A 17,997-nucleotide genomic window follows, 5' to 3' on the forward strand; every position below is an offset into this window, starting at 1 on the left:
AGTTATTGATATTTGGGCTGTGAATAGTCATTGGGATGCTTTTGGGCTAGTTTTGAATTTCCATTTGGGATGGTTCTTATACGCGAATTTGGCAACCCTAGATGTGCGCTTGCGCAGACGTTCGGTTCGGATTCTATTCGATGTACATGTAAACGAACATTTAAATCAGATTGCAATGTTTAGGGTGCATGTAAACTGCATCTTCGTAACCTTCAATTCAGTCGGATTGACAAAATGTTGTGAATGTAAACATAGCCAATGAGTAAAGTCAAAGTTTGATGCTCCTAATCTTTACTTTGGACTACAAAGACTTTTATTACATTTCAGTAGATTACATATCATCATAAATACAATTTCCACTCTAAATACAACCAAAATATTTTAGTTGTATACAATTATTTTGTTTCATTACATTGTATAAATCTATGAAAGTTAGAGGTCAAACTAGAATAAATTATACACCAGATGGACACATACACTGTCCAGAAATGAGCTTTTACTGTTAAGCTTTTAATTCTATCCAGATATTATCCTGATTAAATGCCATTCAAAATAATGGAAAAATCCAAGGGGCAAGTTAGCAGATGGCCTTTAAGCATTAACCTCTAAACTATTTGTTTTATGAAGGGAGAGCGATTGAGGTAAACAGTGCAAGTTTCATTTGATTACCAATATAACAAAATCATGCAGATTTAAAGCGCTTTGACAAAATAAGATCCAGGGCAATCATTCTGATGGACAATCCAAACACAACCTCTCTCTCTCTCTCTCTCTCTCTCAATTTCATAGACGCAATGCATTTTATAATGTACAAACTGTATAGTCTATTCCCCTAACCTACCCCAGTCCCTAACTCCAACCATAACAAAAACCTGTTGGCAGCCTTTAATCTATAAAAAAGTACCATTTATTAGTATGTTTTTAACCCGCCCATGTATATAGCATTATAAACATGTCATTATGCACTATTCATGTCCTCGTAAACCACATATACAATTTATAGTCAAATGCAAAAGTTTGGGCACCTCTGACAATTTCCATGATTTTCATTTATAAATATTTGGGTGATTGGATCAGCAATTTCATTTTGATCTATCAAATAACCGAAGGACACAATAATATTTCAGCAGTGAAATGAGGTTTATTTGATTAAGAGAAAATGTGCAATATGCATCAAAACTTTTTGTAGCCTTCCCCTAAACCATAATGTTGAACAATCTTTGTTTTCAGATCATTTGAGAGTTGTTTTGAGGCCTTCATGTTGCCAATCTTCAGCGGAGAGTCAAAAAGAGCAACAACTTGCAAGTGGCCACCTTAAATACCTTTTCTCTTAATTGGATGCACCTATCTATGAAGTTCAAGGCTTAATGAGCTCACCAAACCAATTGTGTGTTCCAATTAATCTAGCTACAGGTATACAAATCAACAAAATGACATGGGTGCCCAAATTTACGCACCTGTCTAATTTCGTTTGGATGCTTATTGCACATTTTCTGTTAATCCAATAAACCTCATTTCACTACTGAAATATTACTGTGTCCTTCAGTTATTTGATAAATGAAATTGCTGATCCAAACACCCAAATATTTATAAATGAAAATCATGGAAATTGTCAGGGGTGCCCAAACTTTTGCATACGACTGTATTTACATGAATATCAGATGACGTCAACCGCGTACGTCACTCACTTCACTCGTCTGCCGCCATCTTGAGTACTTGATTCGGCAAGATCGATATGTCAGTCTATGTGTTTCTGTACTTTGTTTTACATCAAATATTCCATCATCAATCATGAACGTTGCATTATTTGAAAGCTAAAACACTCAAGATTCATGTTCTGAGCTTGTTTTGGCATCAATACACTGGAGTGAAAATGGTTAAATGAAATGCAGAAGGACCGCATATTAATATAAATGTTGATACTCAAATATCTTGCCATATGGTTCTGATCATTTCTGACATATCCAAAAAACTTGAAAAATACGGAAAAATCCCACAAGATCCTCCTTTGTTTACATGCGCGCTTATGATCATGTTTCATGATCACTGAAAATGCATCTCTTGCTGCTTTGTTAGACTGATATAAATATTCCGCATTATTTTTCTGTTTTGTCCAATCAGATAAGGTTTGAGACCTTAAAATGTCCTGGAAGCGCACATTGGGTAAGCGAGGTGTCATTTCGCGCATCTTCGCTTTTGACTAGATGAAGCCAAAATGAAGCCAGCCAATGCCTTTCCAGCAAAGTTTTGATTGACGGGGGTAGTAACCAATCATTAAACGATTACAAGAATTCAACTTACGTCAGTAAAATGTACATAATATATTTAAAGTTTTTTTCATGTTAGCTGTTTTTAATTCTAAAAATAACAGTGGAGAGGACTAAGACACGAGACACATGGGCTCATTTTTCTATGACATAATATGTAAATGCATCATATTTATGGCTATATGAATCTAATGCATAGAATATACAAACTAAAACAAGAAAATAAGATATGTGGCGGAAAATATGCTTTAAATTATAGCAAGCTAGCTATAAACAGGACTTGGTAGGTACTCAAGATGGCGGCAGGCAACTGGAATGACATATAAGGTCACATGACTGATAATCATGTATAGGCTATATAGTGTCAAAGTCTCATGCTGCGTTTACACCAGCCGTGATAAAGGCGGCAAGCGCGGATGATTTACATGTTAAGTCAATGCAAAGAAGCGATTAGGCATTCTGCAGCGCGGAACGCGCAGAAGGCGTGGCGCGTTCTGCACGTTCCGCGAGAATTAAGCGTTGCCGTGGAAAACGCGCGAGTTCAAAAATCTAAACTTCGGCGGATTTTTCCGCGCAGCGTTAACCAATCAGGACCTTGCTGTAGTAGTGACGTGATTACAGGAAGTGAGCGGAGTGGCGGAGTCTCAGCGGAGTCGCAGAAGCCCCTCCCATGATGGGAATTTCAGCGTGAATTTCTCGAATCACTAGAATTTCACGCGCGGCTTTCACACAAGAATGAAGCGAGTGAACTCAAGCGTCCAATTATGCGCGAAATGTACATTTTTACCACCTCTTTCAGCTTTGTTTCGGCAAAGTTTCAATGAGCATCCATATTTATTTTTTGCTCTCTTTATTAAGATATAAACAGAAAATACAGGAAAAATCTACACAAAATGTCTTCTTCAGATAAAAGTCAGTATTTAGTGTTGACCTCTTTTGGCACTAAACACATCTTGAACTCTTTTGAAGAGACTGAAGCCCTGAATTCATTAGCTCAGACTTAGCATTTCATTTCATTTAAGAAAGCCTGCAGGTTGAGGAGATCGCACTAAACACTTGACACTTTAGCTTATCATTTATTAATTTTTTTTTTAAATATCACATACAAATTTCTTGTATTTTCTGGTTGTATTCCAAGCGTGCCACACAAGCCCTGAAAAGTGAAGCCAAAACGTCTCGATCACCCCCCAGTGACTGCAGTATAGGTCATAAACCCCGCCTCCCCATGTTATTCAATAGGACTTGAGACCAACTAAACAATTTAATTACACTTCATTTATCTTTTTTTCCGAAGCTGTTTTCTGTCATTTACTGTTTTTATCACGCTGATGTAAATTCAAATGTTTGTTTTTTTAAAAAGTTTGTTTTTAGTTATTTAATGCTATAAAAATGGGGGTGTCACGTCATGATTGACAGCTGATATATGCGCATTCTGCGAGACCGAGGGAAGGGCCTTGCTTTCGTGGCTTTACTTCCTGCTCACTACTGCTCAGGACTGGTCCCGATATCGCTACTGCGCAGACTCAAGACCCAAGATGTCAGCACCCGTATCGGGACACTGACGGCTTCACTTTTCAACAAAGGAAGAGAGCGAACGGGTGTCGTCCATCTTTTTTTACAGTCTATGTTGTATTCTAATAAAGAAGACTAAAGAAACATACATGTTGATTATTCCACTGCAAAAACAGCAAACCTAATGGTGCCATGGTGGACTTTCACACAATACTGTATGGTAAAGGCGTACATGCACACACTACTCTACTTTACCATACTTTCTCTGTGCTGTCTGCCATCCATTTAGCCCTTCTCTCTTTTACATTACGGCTTTAACCATATTTATTCATACCTTCTTTATCCCAACTTTCTCCCTCTCTCTCTGTCTATTTCCCTTCTCGCAGTTGTACTAGCTTGCTGCAGGACTCGTTCAGCTGTCACAGACATAAGCAGATATTATCCACTGGCATACATTAGTGCCTGGGCCTTCTGCAAGTAATGACTGTATTAGGATTACCTCTGGTATCCTCCACCCCCCTCCGAAGTCACTGCAATCATTCTTGTCTGCGGGGAGGGGTTGGGAACAGTCTTCATCATACAGCCAGAGATGACATAAGTTACAGCGGTAGAGAATGAGTCATCAAATACTGTCATCTGTACTGAATGGCTAATGCTTATGACCAACCAGGCTTCTGTTAAGCAGGAAATGATGGCTTTACTAAAGAGCTTGTATCCGTCATTCTGTCTGTATGTGTAGCTGATGGGGGATGTGTAAATTATATAGATTAAATTTAAATTATATGAGTTATATATATATATAACGTATATTTTGCATTTTGCAGTAGACGAAGCTCGCGCTATTTAATTTGCACTTCCGGTTTACGATACCTCCGAGTTGTCCTAGACGCGACTCGACCCGGCGCACCGCTGAGCTGTGCGGCCGGTGGGCGACCCCCTTCACGCTTGGTCCTGACGGACCGATTTCCAATAGGTAGTGGTGGTAAAGACTACAACTCTACGTTCCTTTACAGAATCATCAAGCAGCAATTTTATATTCGTATGACGACTTTTAGTGGCAAAAATTCCATATTGTGCCTTTAATATGCAGAGACCATGGCAAATATATAAGCCATTTGTAGATTAATTTAAAAAAAAAAATCTTTAAAGCAACACTATGTAGTTTCCATGTAAAATGACTTACAGCTCCCCCATGTGGTTGAAAAGCGCAACAGTGCATGGTATCAGTCACTCTTCTGCAGGCAGGGGGAGGGGCGGGGCTGTGTGCTCTACCCTCCACCGCCACTTTCAGAGTGTGCTTGTAGCAGCTAGGAGGCTGCTCAGGTTGCAGCAACAGTACAATTTGTCCAGTTAAAAGTTGTTCTATCACTGAAATAATTTTAGAGACATTATTTAAAGGTAAAAAAACTACATAGTGTTGCTTTAATGCTCTGTTTCTGTAAGCATATATGCAACAGCGGCTCAACCAATGAGCAAAATACTTTTATTTGGTGATGACAGTCACGCATAAATTACAGAGGGGAGGATTGCATTAAGCCCTATGAAAATTACATGAGCACGCAAAAAGTGACATCCACTGAGACTGGAGGGTTGACTCGAGCTCTAAATTATAATAACTCAAAAATCAGATGTGTTTTGCTCACCAAGACAAAAAAGCCTCTGCTTTAATTAAAAATAAACAATTATCTCACAGAAACGTTTGAGAGGTTTGGCCAAATTTGAGACGCTCTATAGCACTTACTAACTCGTGTGTTCATTAGATCTTACTAAGCTGGTGCAACATGCAAAGGTCAGGATTATTTGATTCACCTAAATAGGACATAATGATCACACACGCTGAATTCATAGCAGGGTGAAACAAAACACAAAGCTCAGTGAGAGTCGGCAATTACAGAGAAACAAAATAAAAGCACTGAATCGTGACTAACAAACAAAACCACCGACTCGGAGCAAAACAGGAAACACGCGGAGGCTATTTCAGACCAATCTGGCCCTCAAAACAAATACAGAGCTTGAAGGAATTAAATAAAACGCTGACACAAGTTAGTATCGTGAGGGGTTATTCAAAATTCAAGCTAGAGTGATTATTTTAGGACCCTTTAGCAATTATTTCTTGTATCTTTCAAGTGGTGTTATGTTTCTTCGAGTGCTCTTTTTAACTTAACTACTCTTTAAGGCATAACCAGATATCCAGCAATATTTAAATGTGTGCAAGCACATGTCCATTACTGTAAAACTTATTCATGACATGGCAGGTGCATTGTGAAAAATAAGTGATCCTTCTGACACATGATATTTAATAAAAATCTTTTCACATACTTGAACTGTACATCCGTGATCCGGCATACACCACACTTGCATTATTACTGTAATCAGATATTCAATATAATCATCTTCCGCAGGGGCTGCAGAGGACAATAAGGAGATGTGTCCTTTGCCAGAACGTTTTCATTCGCTTGCATTTATGAAACTGTTAACACTGCCATCTGACCCTCTTACACACCTGTCTGAGTCAAACCGGCTCTCCTTAAGCGATTCATTCACGCAATGCATTCACGCAATGCATCGATAATATGGAATTCATTTCGTTGCATTAACCTCTGTACCTGCGTTAATTGAATCTGTGGTCTTAATGAGACAGTAAAAAGATCGACATTGTGCATCGCTCGCCAAGGTTGCCTGTAATTACAATTAATGATGTCCCCGTACTTTTTCCATTTATTTCCCAAGAAAATTAACGGTTTGCTTTTTGCCAATCAAGTCACGATTAAAACCTGAAGCACAGAATGTTCAAGCCAACTACGTTAGGTTGAAAGTAACAACACGCCCGGATTACTTACACTGCACAATGAGTTCAACGGTGGCTTCTCTGGGTTTTACGTTGAAACCGTTGTACTGGCTGGTTTGGCAGCGGTAAGTGCCGGTCATCTCGCGGGAGACGTTGACGATGCGCAGAACGCCGTCGTAGCTTTCGGTCTGCATGCTTCCGTCCGGCATGGGCGCTTCTTTATCGGCGCGGGACCAGATGATGATGGGTTTGGGTTTGCCAGAAACCAGACACTGGAGTTCCACTGTATCGCCCTCCTGAGTAACCAGAGGAGACTTTCCGGGCGGGACGGTCAGGTTGGGTGGGACTAGAAAAGAGCAGATGAAAAGCTGTGATGAGCTATGAAAATATCACCAAACATCAACATTTTCATATCACCATTCGAGAAGATCTAAAAATGTGTTTAAAGGTCTAAAAAAGTCATATGGACCACTTTTCTTATACTGTTGTGTGATTTTGTGTATGGTGAAGCTTAAAAAGTTGGGCTTTTACAATTCTTAAATAATCATCGGTTATTTGACCAAACTGGGATTATTTCAGATAACCAAAATATTGCTCACCTTCAGATTAACAAAAGGATGTGTAGCATCTGCATCCACCCTTTTCGCTCTGCACTTACTGTTATGTTGTGTCCGTAATTCAAGTCATATTGGCTTTGTTTTTACGTGTTATTATGACACTGCAAACCATTAAGGTCCACTAAAGTCCACTATATTTAGAAAAATCCTGGAATGTTTTCCTCAAAACACTTTTTTCGTCTCGACTAAACAAAGAAAGACGTACATGTTCGCCTACATCTAAGAAAACAAAGTATACATATATATAGAGTGTTTCTGTTATTTGCAAAATTTTCACATTTCTAAAAGACATCTTTTCTTTATTGAATAAATGACTTTTTTATAAATGATATTTATAGGTGTTTTAAACTTATAATGCCATGTCCTTACAAAAGAGTTAACTGAATTATAAAAAATTGACAATTATTTAATGAATAAAGCACAGAAACATATGTATGACAATTATAATTAAATTATTTAAATTATAATAAAAAAATTATTAGCACAAATATTATATTATATTACATTTTAAGGCGTATACCCAATTCAGTTCAAATATTATATTATATTATATTATATTATATTATATTATATTATATTATATTACGTATATCAAATTCAGTTTGAATATTATATTATATTATATTATATTATATTATATTATATTATATTATATTATATTATATTATATTATATTATATTATATTATATTATATTATAAGGCGTATACCCAATTCAGTTCAAATATATTATATTATATTATATTATATTATAAGGCGTATACTCAATTCAGTTTAATTATATTATATTATATTATATTATATTATACGGTGTATACCCAATTCAGTTCAAATTATATATTATCTTATATTATATTATATTATATTATATTATATTACATTATAAGGCGTATACCCAATTCAGTTCAAATATTATATTATATTATATTATATTATATTATATTATATTATATTATATTATATTATATTATATTATAAGGCGCATACCCAATTCAGTTCAAATATATTGTATTATATTATATTATATTATATTATATCATAAGGTGTATACCCAGTTAAAATATTTTATTATATTATAATATATTACATTATAAGGTGTATACCCAATTCAGTTCAAATATTATATTATATTATATTATATTATATTATATTATATTATATTATAAGGCGTATACCCAATTCAGTTCAAATATATTGTATTATATTATATTATAAAGGTGTGTACCCAATTCAGTTCAAATATTATATTATATTATATTATATTATAAGGCGTATACCCAATTCAGTTCAAATATTATATTATATTATATTATATTATATTATATTATATTATATTATATTATATTATATTATATTATATTATATTATATTACATTATAAGGCGTATACCCAATTCAGTTCAAATATTATATTATATTATATTATATTATATTATATTATATTACATTATATTATATTATATTATTAGGCGTATAACCAATTCAGGTCAAATATTGTATTACATTATATGGCGTATACCCAATTCAGTTCAAATATATTATATTATATTATATTATATTATATTATATTATATGACGTATATCAAATTCAATTCTAATATTATAATATACATAATATTATATTATATTGCGTATACCCAAATCAGTTCAAATATTATAATATATATATATATTATATTATAAGGTGTGTATCCAATTGAGTTCAAACACATTGTTATTTCTTTACATTTTTGCTTCTATAAAAAAAGTCATACGACTTTGGAACGACACCAAAAAAATTAAGAATTACAATGAAGACAGAGAAATTTATATTAGGTGAACTATTCCTTTAAATTCGACATACTGCCTGGAGTTCAAACAGGACATCTAAGTGCAAGGACATGTGAATTTTCCACATCAAATCCCTTAACGACTGAGCAATTTGAGCGCCAACTTTTCTGATTGAGTCCAGACCTCTGAACCAGCAGGGTCAGGTTGACACGATGACATGCTCTGTGAAACAGGACGACTGAAGAAGTCTCCCCTACAGCTTCGACAATGCCACAGAAACACCTGTTCCTTTATAAATAGCCACCTGAGCGCTGCACAGACCCTCGCCATAAAGCATAAATCTCCACTTGACTGTACACAAAGCATCTGCGCATGGGGGTGTACATCTCCACGGTCCATTTCACAAGTTCAACACCATTAATAAAAGGGTGCACAAAAAACCCAAGAAGAGCTTATGATGGGTGCGAGATGTGAGGATCGGAAAGGATACTAATCTCGTTCCCATCTCTAAAAATAAAACAATTACTGATTTAATACTGTAAAAGAAATGGACTGTCATATTGAAAGCTATCATGCACGTATGAAATGCGGGGTGTCACAGATTATGAGATGATAAAGAAGGATAAATACTGTACAGGGGAAAATGAGATGTTGTTCTCCTTTGCAGATAAAGAAAAAATCTATTTTCTTTGCTACACAAGGTAAGGGGAAAAGACAGATTTATATGGAGTCAAGGTAATGAGTATGGCACAAAAAGAAGGGGAATGGCGCAGTAATGTATTTCCGATTGCGACTGCAGGTGGTCTGGAGAGAGGGAGAGAGAGAGAGAGAGGGAAAAAGAAAGAGAGAGAGAGATCTTGGTGCGTCTGCAGGTTGATTAAGCATGACTTCTCTGGTAGATTCAGGGCAAACAAACAAACAAACAAACAAATATAAGGTGTTTTGCATAAGGAAATCATTGAGAAAATAAATCACATTACCTTGTTTGGCTTTGTAAAAATGGCTAATGCAACAATACCTGTATTTTGCAATGGAAAAACATTAATGTTATTTTTGGTATTACTTCAATGTAATGTATTTCTTTATATGCGCGTTTTTCTGATTAACTGATAATTATTAATGAATGGCATTTGTTGCTTGATGTGTCAGATCGACTATCATTTTTATTTAAAGAGTTGTGGATACTTGTATGTTAATGAACTGTATGTATTGTAACTTATGTTAAATATGTAAGGAATAATTGACGACAGGCTGTTGAATTATTCGAAAAATTATGCACACCTGAGGTGGTGAAGCGGCCACTACACGAAGCGGAGTGGCCGTTACACCTCGGGTGTGCATTATTTCCAATTATTCAACGGCCCGGAGTGAATTATTCCGCTTTTACTACAGTTACCACACCTCAAGACATCAATCACATGATATATGTAAAGGGATTCGTCTGGTTTTTTAACTTAAATCACTATTGTGAGTAGGACTATTTCTTCCGCATCTCTTCCAACGGGTCTTTTGCGTGTTCCAAAATGTCATTTTAAATCTGGCAATGGAGGCTTGAGGCGCTGATAGACAGTATTCTAATGCAGTTATTAATGAAGTTATTACAAAGAGAGCAAGAGCGACAGAGACACAGAGAAAGAAAGAAAGAAAGAGAGAGAGAAGAGAGAGAGATTGTGTGAACAAGGCTACCTCTGTGCATCTCTAAACTGCACCTTTATTGCCTCAGAAAATCGTCTGTCATGTTGTTTTTGTTAGTCCGTTATTACAGTTAACTATGTGAAGTGATATGGAACTGTAATGTGGTCAAGAGACCTTGCAGGAACTACTTTCACCGTGCGTTTCCCAGAAAATAATTGCACACCTCAGAACGTTCATCGGCCAATCAGATTAAAGCATTCAACGGACCTGTAGTATAATTTTCTTTGTTTGTTTTTCTTTGCTGTTTATGAAAAACGGATGCTAATCTGCTTTTTCTCTGGTGATGCCATCTTGGTCAATATGGGAAGACGATTTACTTGTGATGAAGCAACTGATTGATTGATGCTGATCGAATTTAAGATATTTCTAGAATTGTTCCGATTCAGATACCAGTATCGGAAATGTGGCCGATACCACAAAAAATTCTGGCATCGGAATCGGCGAGTACTTGAACCCATGTACCGATCCGATACCATTTTCTTACTAAACCTAGTTATTCCTGTTATAGCTAACGCTGCAAAGCGAAACTCATTTCTTCTTCGCTGCTCTGAATGCAAACTACAGGAAGTTACCTCATGCGTGACGCAACCATTGTTTACTTAGAGCGGCAAAGAAATGAAAGCATGCAGCCGTATGTCCGCTGTTTGTTAGTATTTCAGACTAATAAAACAAAACATCGACATGTCTCAACGGAATCCGCGCCCGCAGATTTTGGCGGAGTACTCAACGGAGTTAATGCCCGTGATTGACAAGCACACATACCCCGCGCCTGAGCGCGTTTGTGAGTGACCAGTACTGTCATTGACAACAAGTACACATACATAGCCTCGCGCGTTTGTGAGCAGCATTGAAGTACATAAACCCTGCGTGTGCTGTTTGCTGTGATTGTTTTTAATGATAAGAGCATGAACCGTTTGATATTTGAGATGAAATAAAACTTACAACTGAGTTTTACCGCAGATCTTACTTGTCTCTGTCGTCTATGTGACGCGACAGTCAGCACAGCACATCCATAATTTCAAATCCGTTTACAAGACGAATGCTCTTGTTATGTTTAATATAAAGTTTACATTGTGTTGTAAAAATGATGAAATGATCTTCATACGTGCTTAATTCATAATGAGAACGTTTACACAAGCTTTTTTATTCTGCTATAATATATATTAACAATAATATATGTCATTTTATATAGGCTACAAACTATAATTCTATCTTGACATGCACATTATCTGGTTCATGTTGGTCCAGTTTAATTCAGAGGACTCATTGGTTTGGTGTATTCATTTTAATTGTAAGCCTTTAAAAAGTAATTATTTTAGATGCAATTTTGTTATATTTAATAGCTTAAATTCTCTAATTTCTTCTAAAAACATTTAAAATCATCCCACAGAATTCCACAGATTTTTCAAATTATTCTAAAACTAAAATACCCTTTCAGTGTACAGTGTTAATGTGTGGCTCGTTTTCTCTTAGGAAAAATAAATATTACTGTCAAATGTCTTTCAGATAATAAAAATACCCTAGTTCACTGTATGTATTTGTTCATGTTTTATACAGGAATAAGTCTGAAGCACACCATAAAACCGTTATATCCATTCATACAGGACTAGTAGTATGTATAGCTGTATATTTTACAGATATACACCCAGGTATCGGAATCGGTATCGGGAAGAGAAAAATGGTATCGGAACATCTCTAGATATTTCTCACCTTAATATTAAAAAATAACATCTGGATTAAAGGGGACATTTCACAAGACTTTTTTTAAGATGTAAAATAAGTCATTGGTGTCCCCAGAGTACGTATATGAAGTTTTAGCTCAAAATACCCCACAGATAATTTATTATAACATATTAAAATTGCCACTTTGTAGGTGTGAGCAAAAAATTTCCATTTTTTGGGTGTGTCCTTTTAAATGCAAATTAAATGCAACACTGATCGCCATAATGGTGGTTTGTTGAAATTTAAACTCAATTGTGCTGTCAATTATTTTCTCTCTCATTCTCTGCACTAACTGGCAGTGCTGTGGTTGGAAAGTGCAGATTAAGGGGCAGTATTATTATAATAAGATCATCTTTTGACATCATAAGGGGAGCCAAATTTCAATGACCTATTTTTTCACGTGCTTCAGTGAATGGTTTACCAAAACTAAGTTACTGGGTTATTCTGGGGACACAATTGTAGCACTTAAACATGGAAAAAGTCAGATTTTCATGATATGTCCCCTTTATGACATTAAAGATTTAGTATTGGATTAGTGTGGTTCCCAGACTAAAATGCATGTTTGAGCTGCCTTAATTTAAAAACATCTGACGCATGTTAACATATAACAGTTCCATTATTTTGTCTCAAGATGCACACCAGTAATGTGTTTTTGTAAGGTATGTTTGGAAAAATGACTGCCGCATTTAACATCAAAACATTTAAAGTGTTTAGTAACTTTGAAAGAGCGCCATTCCAGACATTATTTCCAGGTTGAGGTGGGTAATATCCTGAATCCGAGTTGTCTGTTAACCAGCATGTGTCAACACTTGTGGCTAAACCTGGAGAATATTGGACTCCATTTTAAAAACAACATGCTGTGAGTGTAATATCGCATTCGAGATGAAGTCGGATATGGGAACAGTTTAAGTGTCCTACCTTCAACTTCAATGCGTTCCAGTCAATCAGACGTCACACCACATTAAAAAGAACCAAAACGGTATTTATTGTTTGGACTTAGTAGCCTAATAAAACTTACATAAGATGTTTTTAGGAGGATTTATTGACAGAAAGGCAACATAATATACATAACTATGTTTTCAGTGCTGTATAAATAATGAATGAACCGGTGAGTGAGTCAATTTTATATGGAAGTCACAATTTTTCGCCTGCATATTTCTACATATTTCTATCACCGTATTTCTATTCTAGCCCTAAACGAACAAACTGCTCTACAGAGCATGCTTCATCACTATGTTGCCTCAAACGATGACATGTTTGTCCCATGGTAACCTGTGGTGTAGCTTCTTTATGTGTTTCAAAAGAAAGATGTGAGCGATGGACTGAGCCAATGGTTGCAATTCACAACCTCAAATCTAGATGCCGCCAAAATTTACACACTGCACCTTTAAAAGCAATAACACTTAAAGGGGACATATCATCAGAGGCAGAAACTACTTAAAGCGTAACTAAACCCCTGGTCAGAGCCTGACTCCACCCACTGGCAATATTTGAAATATGCAAGAAAAGTGGGCAGATCGCAACGGAGATAGAGGGGACGAACTAAGTGTGTGGTAAGATCGTAACTAGGGTGTGGTGAGCTTGAACCTGCTTACATCACAAGTTATTTTTTGGACCCAACATCCAATAGGAAAATTCAACTGCAGTAGCCACCGTTCAACCTGGAGAGGGCAGCACTCAGACGTTTTTACACCATATATTGTTGTATTGAAACACTTTATATCCAAATGTCAAAAAACTGACTAAAATCAATGAACGGCACTAAAAAAGCCCCATTCTTACAGATCATTAACTAAAAAAAGTTGGTTTAGGGTTTAGTCACTCTTTAAGTATTTTTACTTTCTACATAAAAGTAAATTTTCAAGTATTCGTATTTTATCAGTGTTTTTCTTTGAAAAAAATACATTCCAAATAATATTATCAAGAAAAGTAAAAGTACAAAATTTTTATGAAATTATGTATTAAAGGTACAGTGTGTACATTTTAGCGGCATCTAGTGGCGAGGTTGCGAATTGCAACCAAAGGCTCAGTCCTCTGCTCACTTCAACGATGTCGGTTAGTAGACACGCCCCTTACTGCTGACTGGCTACAAGTGTTTTTCGGTAGTCTGCCAGACTCCCTTTTCCAAAGTGTTTTTTTTTAAATCATGCACCCCGCCTTTAAGTGCTATAATTGGGTCCCAGGTGCTTCTATCAACCTAGAAATGTGAAAAAGACCAACTCAGTAACTTAGTTTTTTGGTAAACCATTCTCTGCAAGCATTTGAAAAAATAGATCATTGAAATTTGGCTCCCCTTGTGATGTCAAAAGGGGAAATACCGCCCCTTAATCGGCACTATCCATCCACGGCACTGCCATTTTGTGCAGAGATCAGCTCATTTGCATTTAAAAGGACACACCCAAAAATGGCACATTTTTGCTCACACCTACAAAGTGGCAATTTTAACATGTTATAATAAATATCTATATGGTATATTAAGCTTAAACTTCACATGTGTACTCTGGGGACACCAAAGATTTATTTGACATCTTAAAAAGGCTTGTGAAATGTCCCCTTTAAAAGCGTGTTTTAATGTTTCACATAAGGTAGCTAATTGATCTGCACTTAGTTCAGAGGCATGATGATGTCCGACTTTAAGTCTCAGGTGGGAAAATCCAAATTTCAAGTTGTCTCCAAAGCAGAATAATATCTATGACTTACTGAAGAAGGCACATTTCAGAAACATTTATTAAGGTGCGATATGTTGCATAATTATTAACTGAAAGAAATCAGCAAGAAGGAGAAAGTGTGCTGATCTTTCAAATGTAGATATTTTATGCTCAATTCTATTATATAATTAAAATATCATCAGTGAGGGAGATTAAGTTTTGTTGAAGCTATAATACTTTGATGTTGACTTCATTAACCCAATTTTTACTGCAATGTCTACTGCAATACTGATGTCAGTAAATCTACCTGGATCCTTATGTAAGGTTTTAATTATATGGTTTGATATTTAGTTTATCTAATATAATGACATTAAAGTGTGGCTTTCATCTTCAAAAACTTTCTGGGTTAGTACCCGTGAGGTTAACCAAGGCAAACAAATCCATCAAACACTCAATCAAACATCTCCCCTCCAGACCAAACACAGCACAACAACAACAACACAAGCTCACCGGTGGTGGAGGAGATGTTGACGTCTATGCTGATCTCCGGTATCCCTCCGTTCTTCAGTGAAGCCACACAGGTGTAAGTGCCAAAATCAGTAAACTTGAGGTCGATGATGTCCAAATTTGTGGATCCCGGGGCTACATCTGGGTCGGTTTGGGTAATGACCATTCGTTCTGAGCTGCGAAGCGGACGGCCGTTTTTCAGCCAGCTGAACATCAGCTCCTCGGGTGGTGTAGCTTCCACCTGACACGATATCTTCACCTCTCTGCCAATCTGGATGTTGTCATCATTATGATACGGGTCGGGCGTGATCCAAAACCGTCCTTTCTTCAGAGCTGTGTGGATGCAATGAACAAAGAAATGTGCATTTCAATTATGCATTCAAAAATAAGTTAAACGCTGGACATATTAGAACAAGTATAGGGAGTCGTCATGGTGTATTATATTAATCTATCCAAACAGGACTTTTATTGCACTGTTAATGATGCATTAAATGCAGTGTGCAGGTTTATTTAAGGTTTTTACTCAATGTAATTTCACCGCAGTTTACTTTACAGCACACCACTTTTCCCACAATTCATCCACACCATTGCTTTTCAAATTATCACTGCGTCAAGCAGATAAATCATACAAATATCCAAAGGCTGTTATCTTAGGCTGCTGAATTGTGAATATAGGTGCTCTTAAAATACACCATCTTACCACTACAACAAATAAAGCGAGAAATTAACATAGGGCCCAAAGGACAGAAATTATGAAAAAAAACTGATATCATTTAGATGGGGAGCTGTCAGGGAGTCGCGCTCAGTTTTAATAAAAGCTCAATCCTTTAACATTGAGATCGAGAGTTTTGACATAAATAGCACTGGAAGTGATGCAAAAATGCATCTTAAACACACACGACCCCATTTCTTCTAAATATAAAGATGCTAATAAGTGAATGTTTTCACGTTGAATTTAAGAGATCTCATGTGTCTCACGTCTGAAAATAACTTTAAGTGCCAACCTAGACTGAATAGCAGCTATTTTAGGTAGTATACTTAGTGAGATTAAACTACAGCAAATAAACCAAAAGGGCCTTTTACCGTTCTCCAGAGAAAAGTCTCTTACCATTTTACAGTTAACTTAATATTGATGTGCTTATTAAGTTATCTATTTACGTTCCTTCGCTTCTTATAGTAAATGATTCATGGGTGCACGTTAATGTGAAGGAAAAAATCCAATACTCGTATTTATCAGGCCCTCCCCTCCAACCACTGGCACACTTTACAATCCATTCAATTTCTGATAGATTAAAGTCCCGTCTACCTTTTCTTGGTGAATAATAAGTTGCATTTCATTTTATTTAAAACATCATTTCATAGTGACTTTAACAAAGCAAAAAACATTCTGCGGTACCAAATCATCATGTAACCAGAAAACGCATAAATATTAAATCTTGTTTGTTTTGACATTTAGTACACTCACAGCTCTCCTTTTAACAGGAGAACAGGGACCAGAGATTTTCAAGCCCCAAACTAACCACGAATTCAACCAAGCCGCTATAACACCTCTTATTTCCAAGCCATAGATTTGTAAATGCTGTGCATCTGGCCCTAATTATTTATGAATCCCTAAATTATTTAAAATCAGATTTTATGAGATCCTATTAACCAATTTATTTGCATATACTTTGCACATTTTACAATCTGTAGCAATCTGGTCTGTTAGGAAAGGATGTATCAAGGTGGACCGTGAGCAATGGCACAGGCAGAGATGCTATGAATATTACGAGAAAGAAGATAATGAAGAGCAAGAACTTTGCAGGTTTGCTGCATGAGGTTTAGCTCGGCGGGCTTCGCCTCATTGGTCAATTTTGCGACTTAATCAATAGCGTAATGTGGCAGCGGGATAGCTGCGCTCTCTTTGGTGACCCTATAAAACTTGCTTGCTGTCCACTCTTAAAAATAATGGTGCTTCATGATACCACTGAAGAACCATTTTTGGCTGAATGGATCCATAAAGAACCTTAAATGGATCCATCTGAAGAACCTTTCAGTAAAAAAAGATTCATCACATTATAAAAAGGTAAAAAAGAAATGGTTCTTCTAAGAACAATTGATTAAAAGGTTCTTCAAAGGGGACATTTCACAAGACTTTTTTAAGATGACAAATAAATCTTTGGTGTCCCCAGAGCACGTTTGTGAAGTTTTAGCTCAAAAAAACATATAGATAATTTATTATAGCATGATAAAATTGCCACTTTGTATGTGTGAGCAAAAATGTGCCGTTTTGTGTGTGTCCTTTAAAATGCAAATGAGCGGATCTTTCACTAAATGGCAGTGCTGTGGTTGGATAGTGCAGATTAAGGCGAGGGTATTATCCCCTTCTGACATCACAAGAGGAGCCAAATTCCAATTACCTATTTTTTTACATGCATGTACAGAATGGTCCACCAAAACTAAGTAACTGGGTAGATCTTTTTCAAATTTTCTA

At 36.1% G+C, this 17,997-nt stretch overlaps 1 protein-coding gene across 1 annotated transcript in view; it reads right to left on the reverse strand.

The window, feature by feature from the left end:
* Positions 1 to 17,997, reverse strand: part of mdga2a (MAM domain containing glycosylphosphatidylinositol anchor 2a) — a 232,707-nt gene that overhangs the window by 93,057 nt on the left and 121,653 nt on the right. The window contains exons 7-8 of the mRNA XM_055171404.2: positions 15,528 to 15,857; positions 6,620 to 6,913 (exon numbers count right to left, since the gene is read on the reverse strand). Of these exons, the coding sequence (XP_055027379.1) occupies positions 6,620 to 6,913; positions 15,528 to 15,857 (624 nt within the window). The remainder of the gene's footprint in view (positions 1 to 6,619; positions 6,914 to 15,527; positions 15,858 to 17,997) is intronic.

Source organism: Misgurnus anguillicaudatus, chromosome 7 (genome assembly GCF_027580225.2).
Source record: "Misgurnus anguillicaudatus chromosome 7, ASM2758022v2, whole genome shotgun sequence".
In the NCBI taxonomy this organism is placed as follows: Eukaryota; Metazoa; Chordata; class Actinopteri; order Cypriniformes; family Cobitidae; genus Misgurnus; species Misgurnus anguillicaudatus.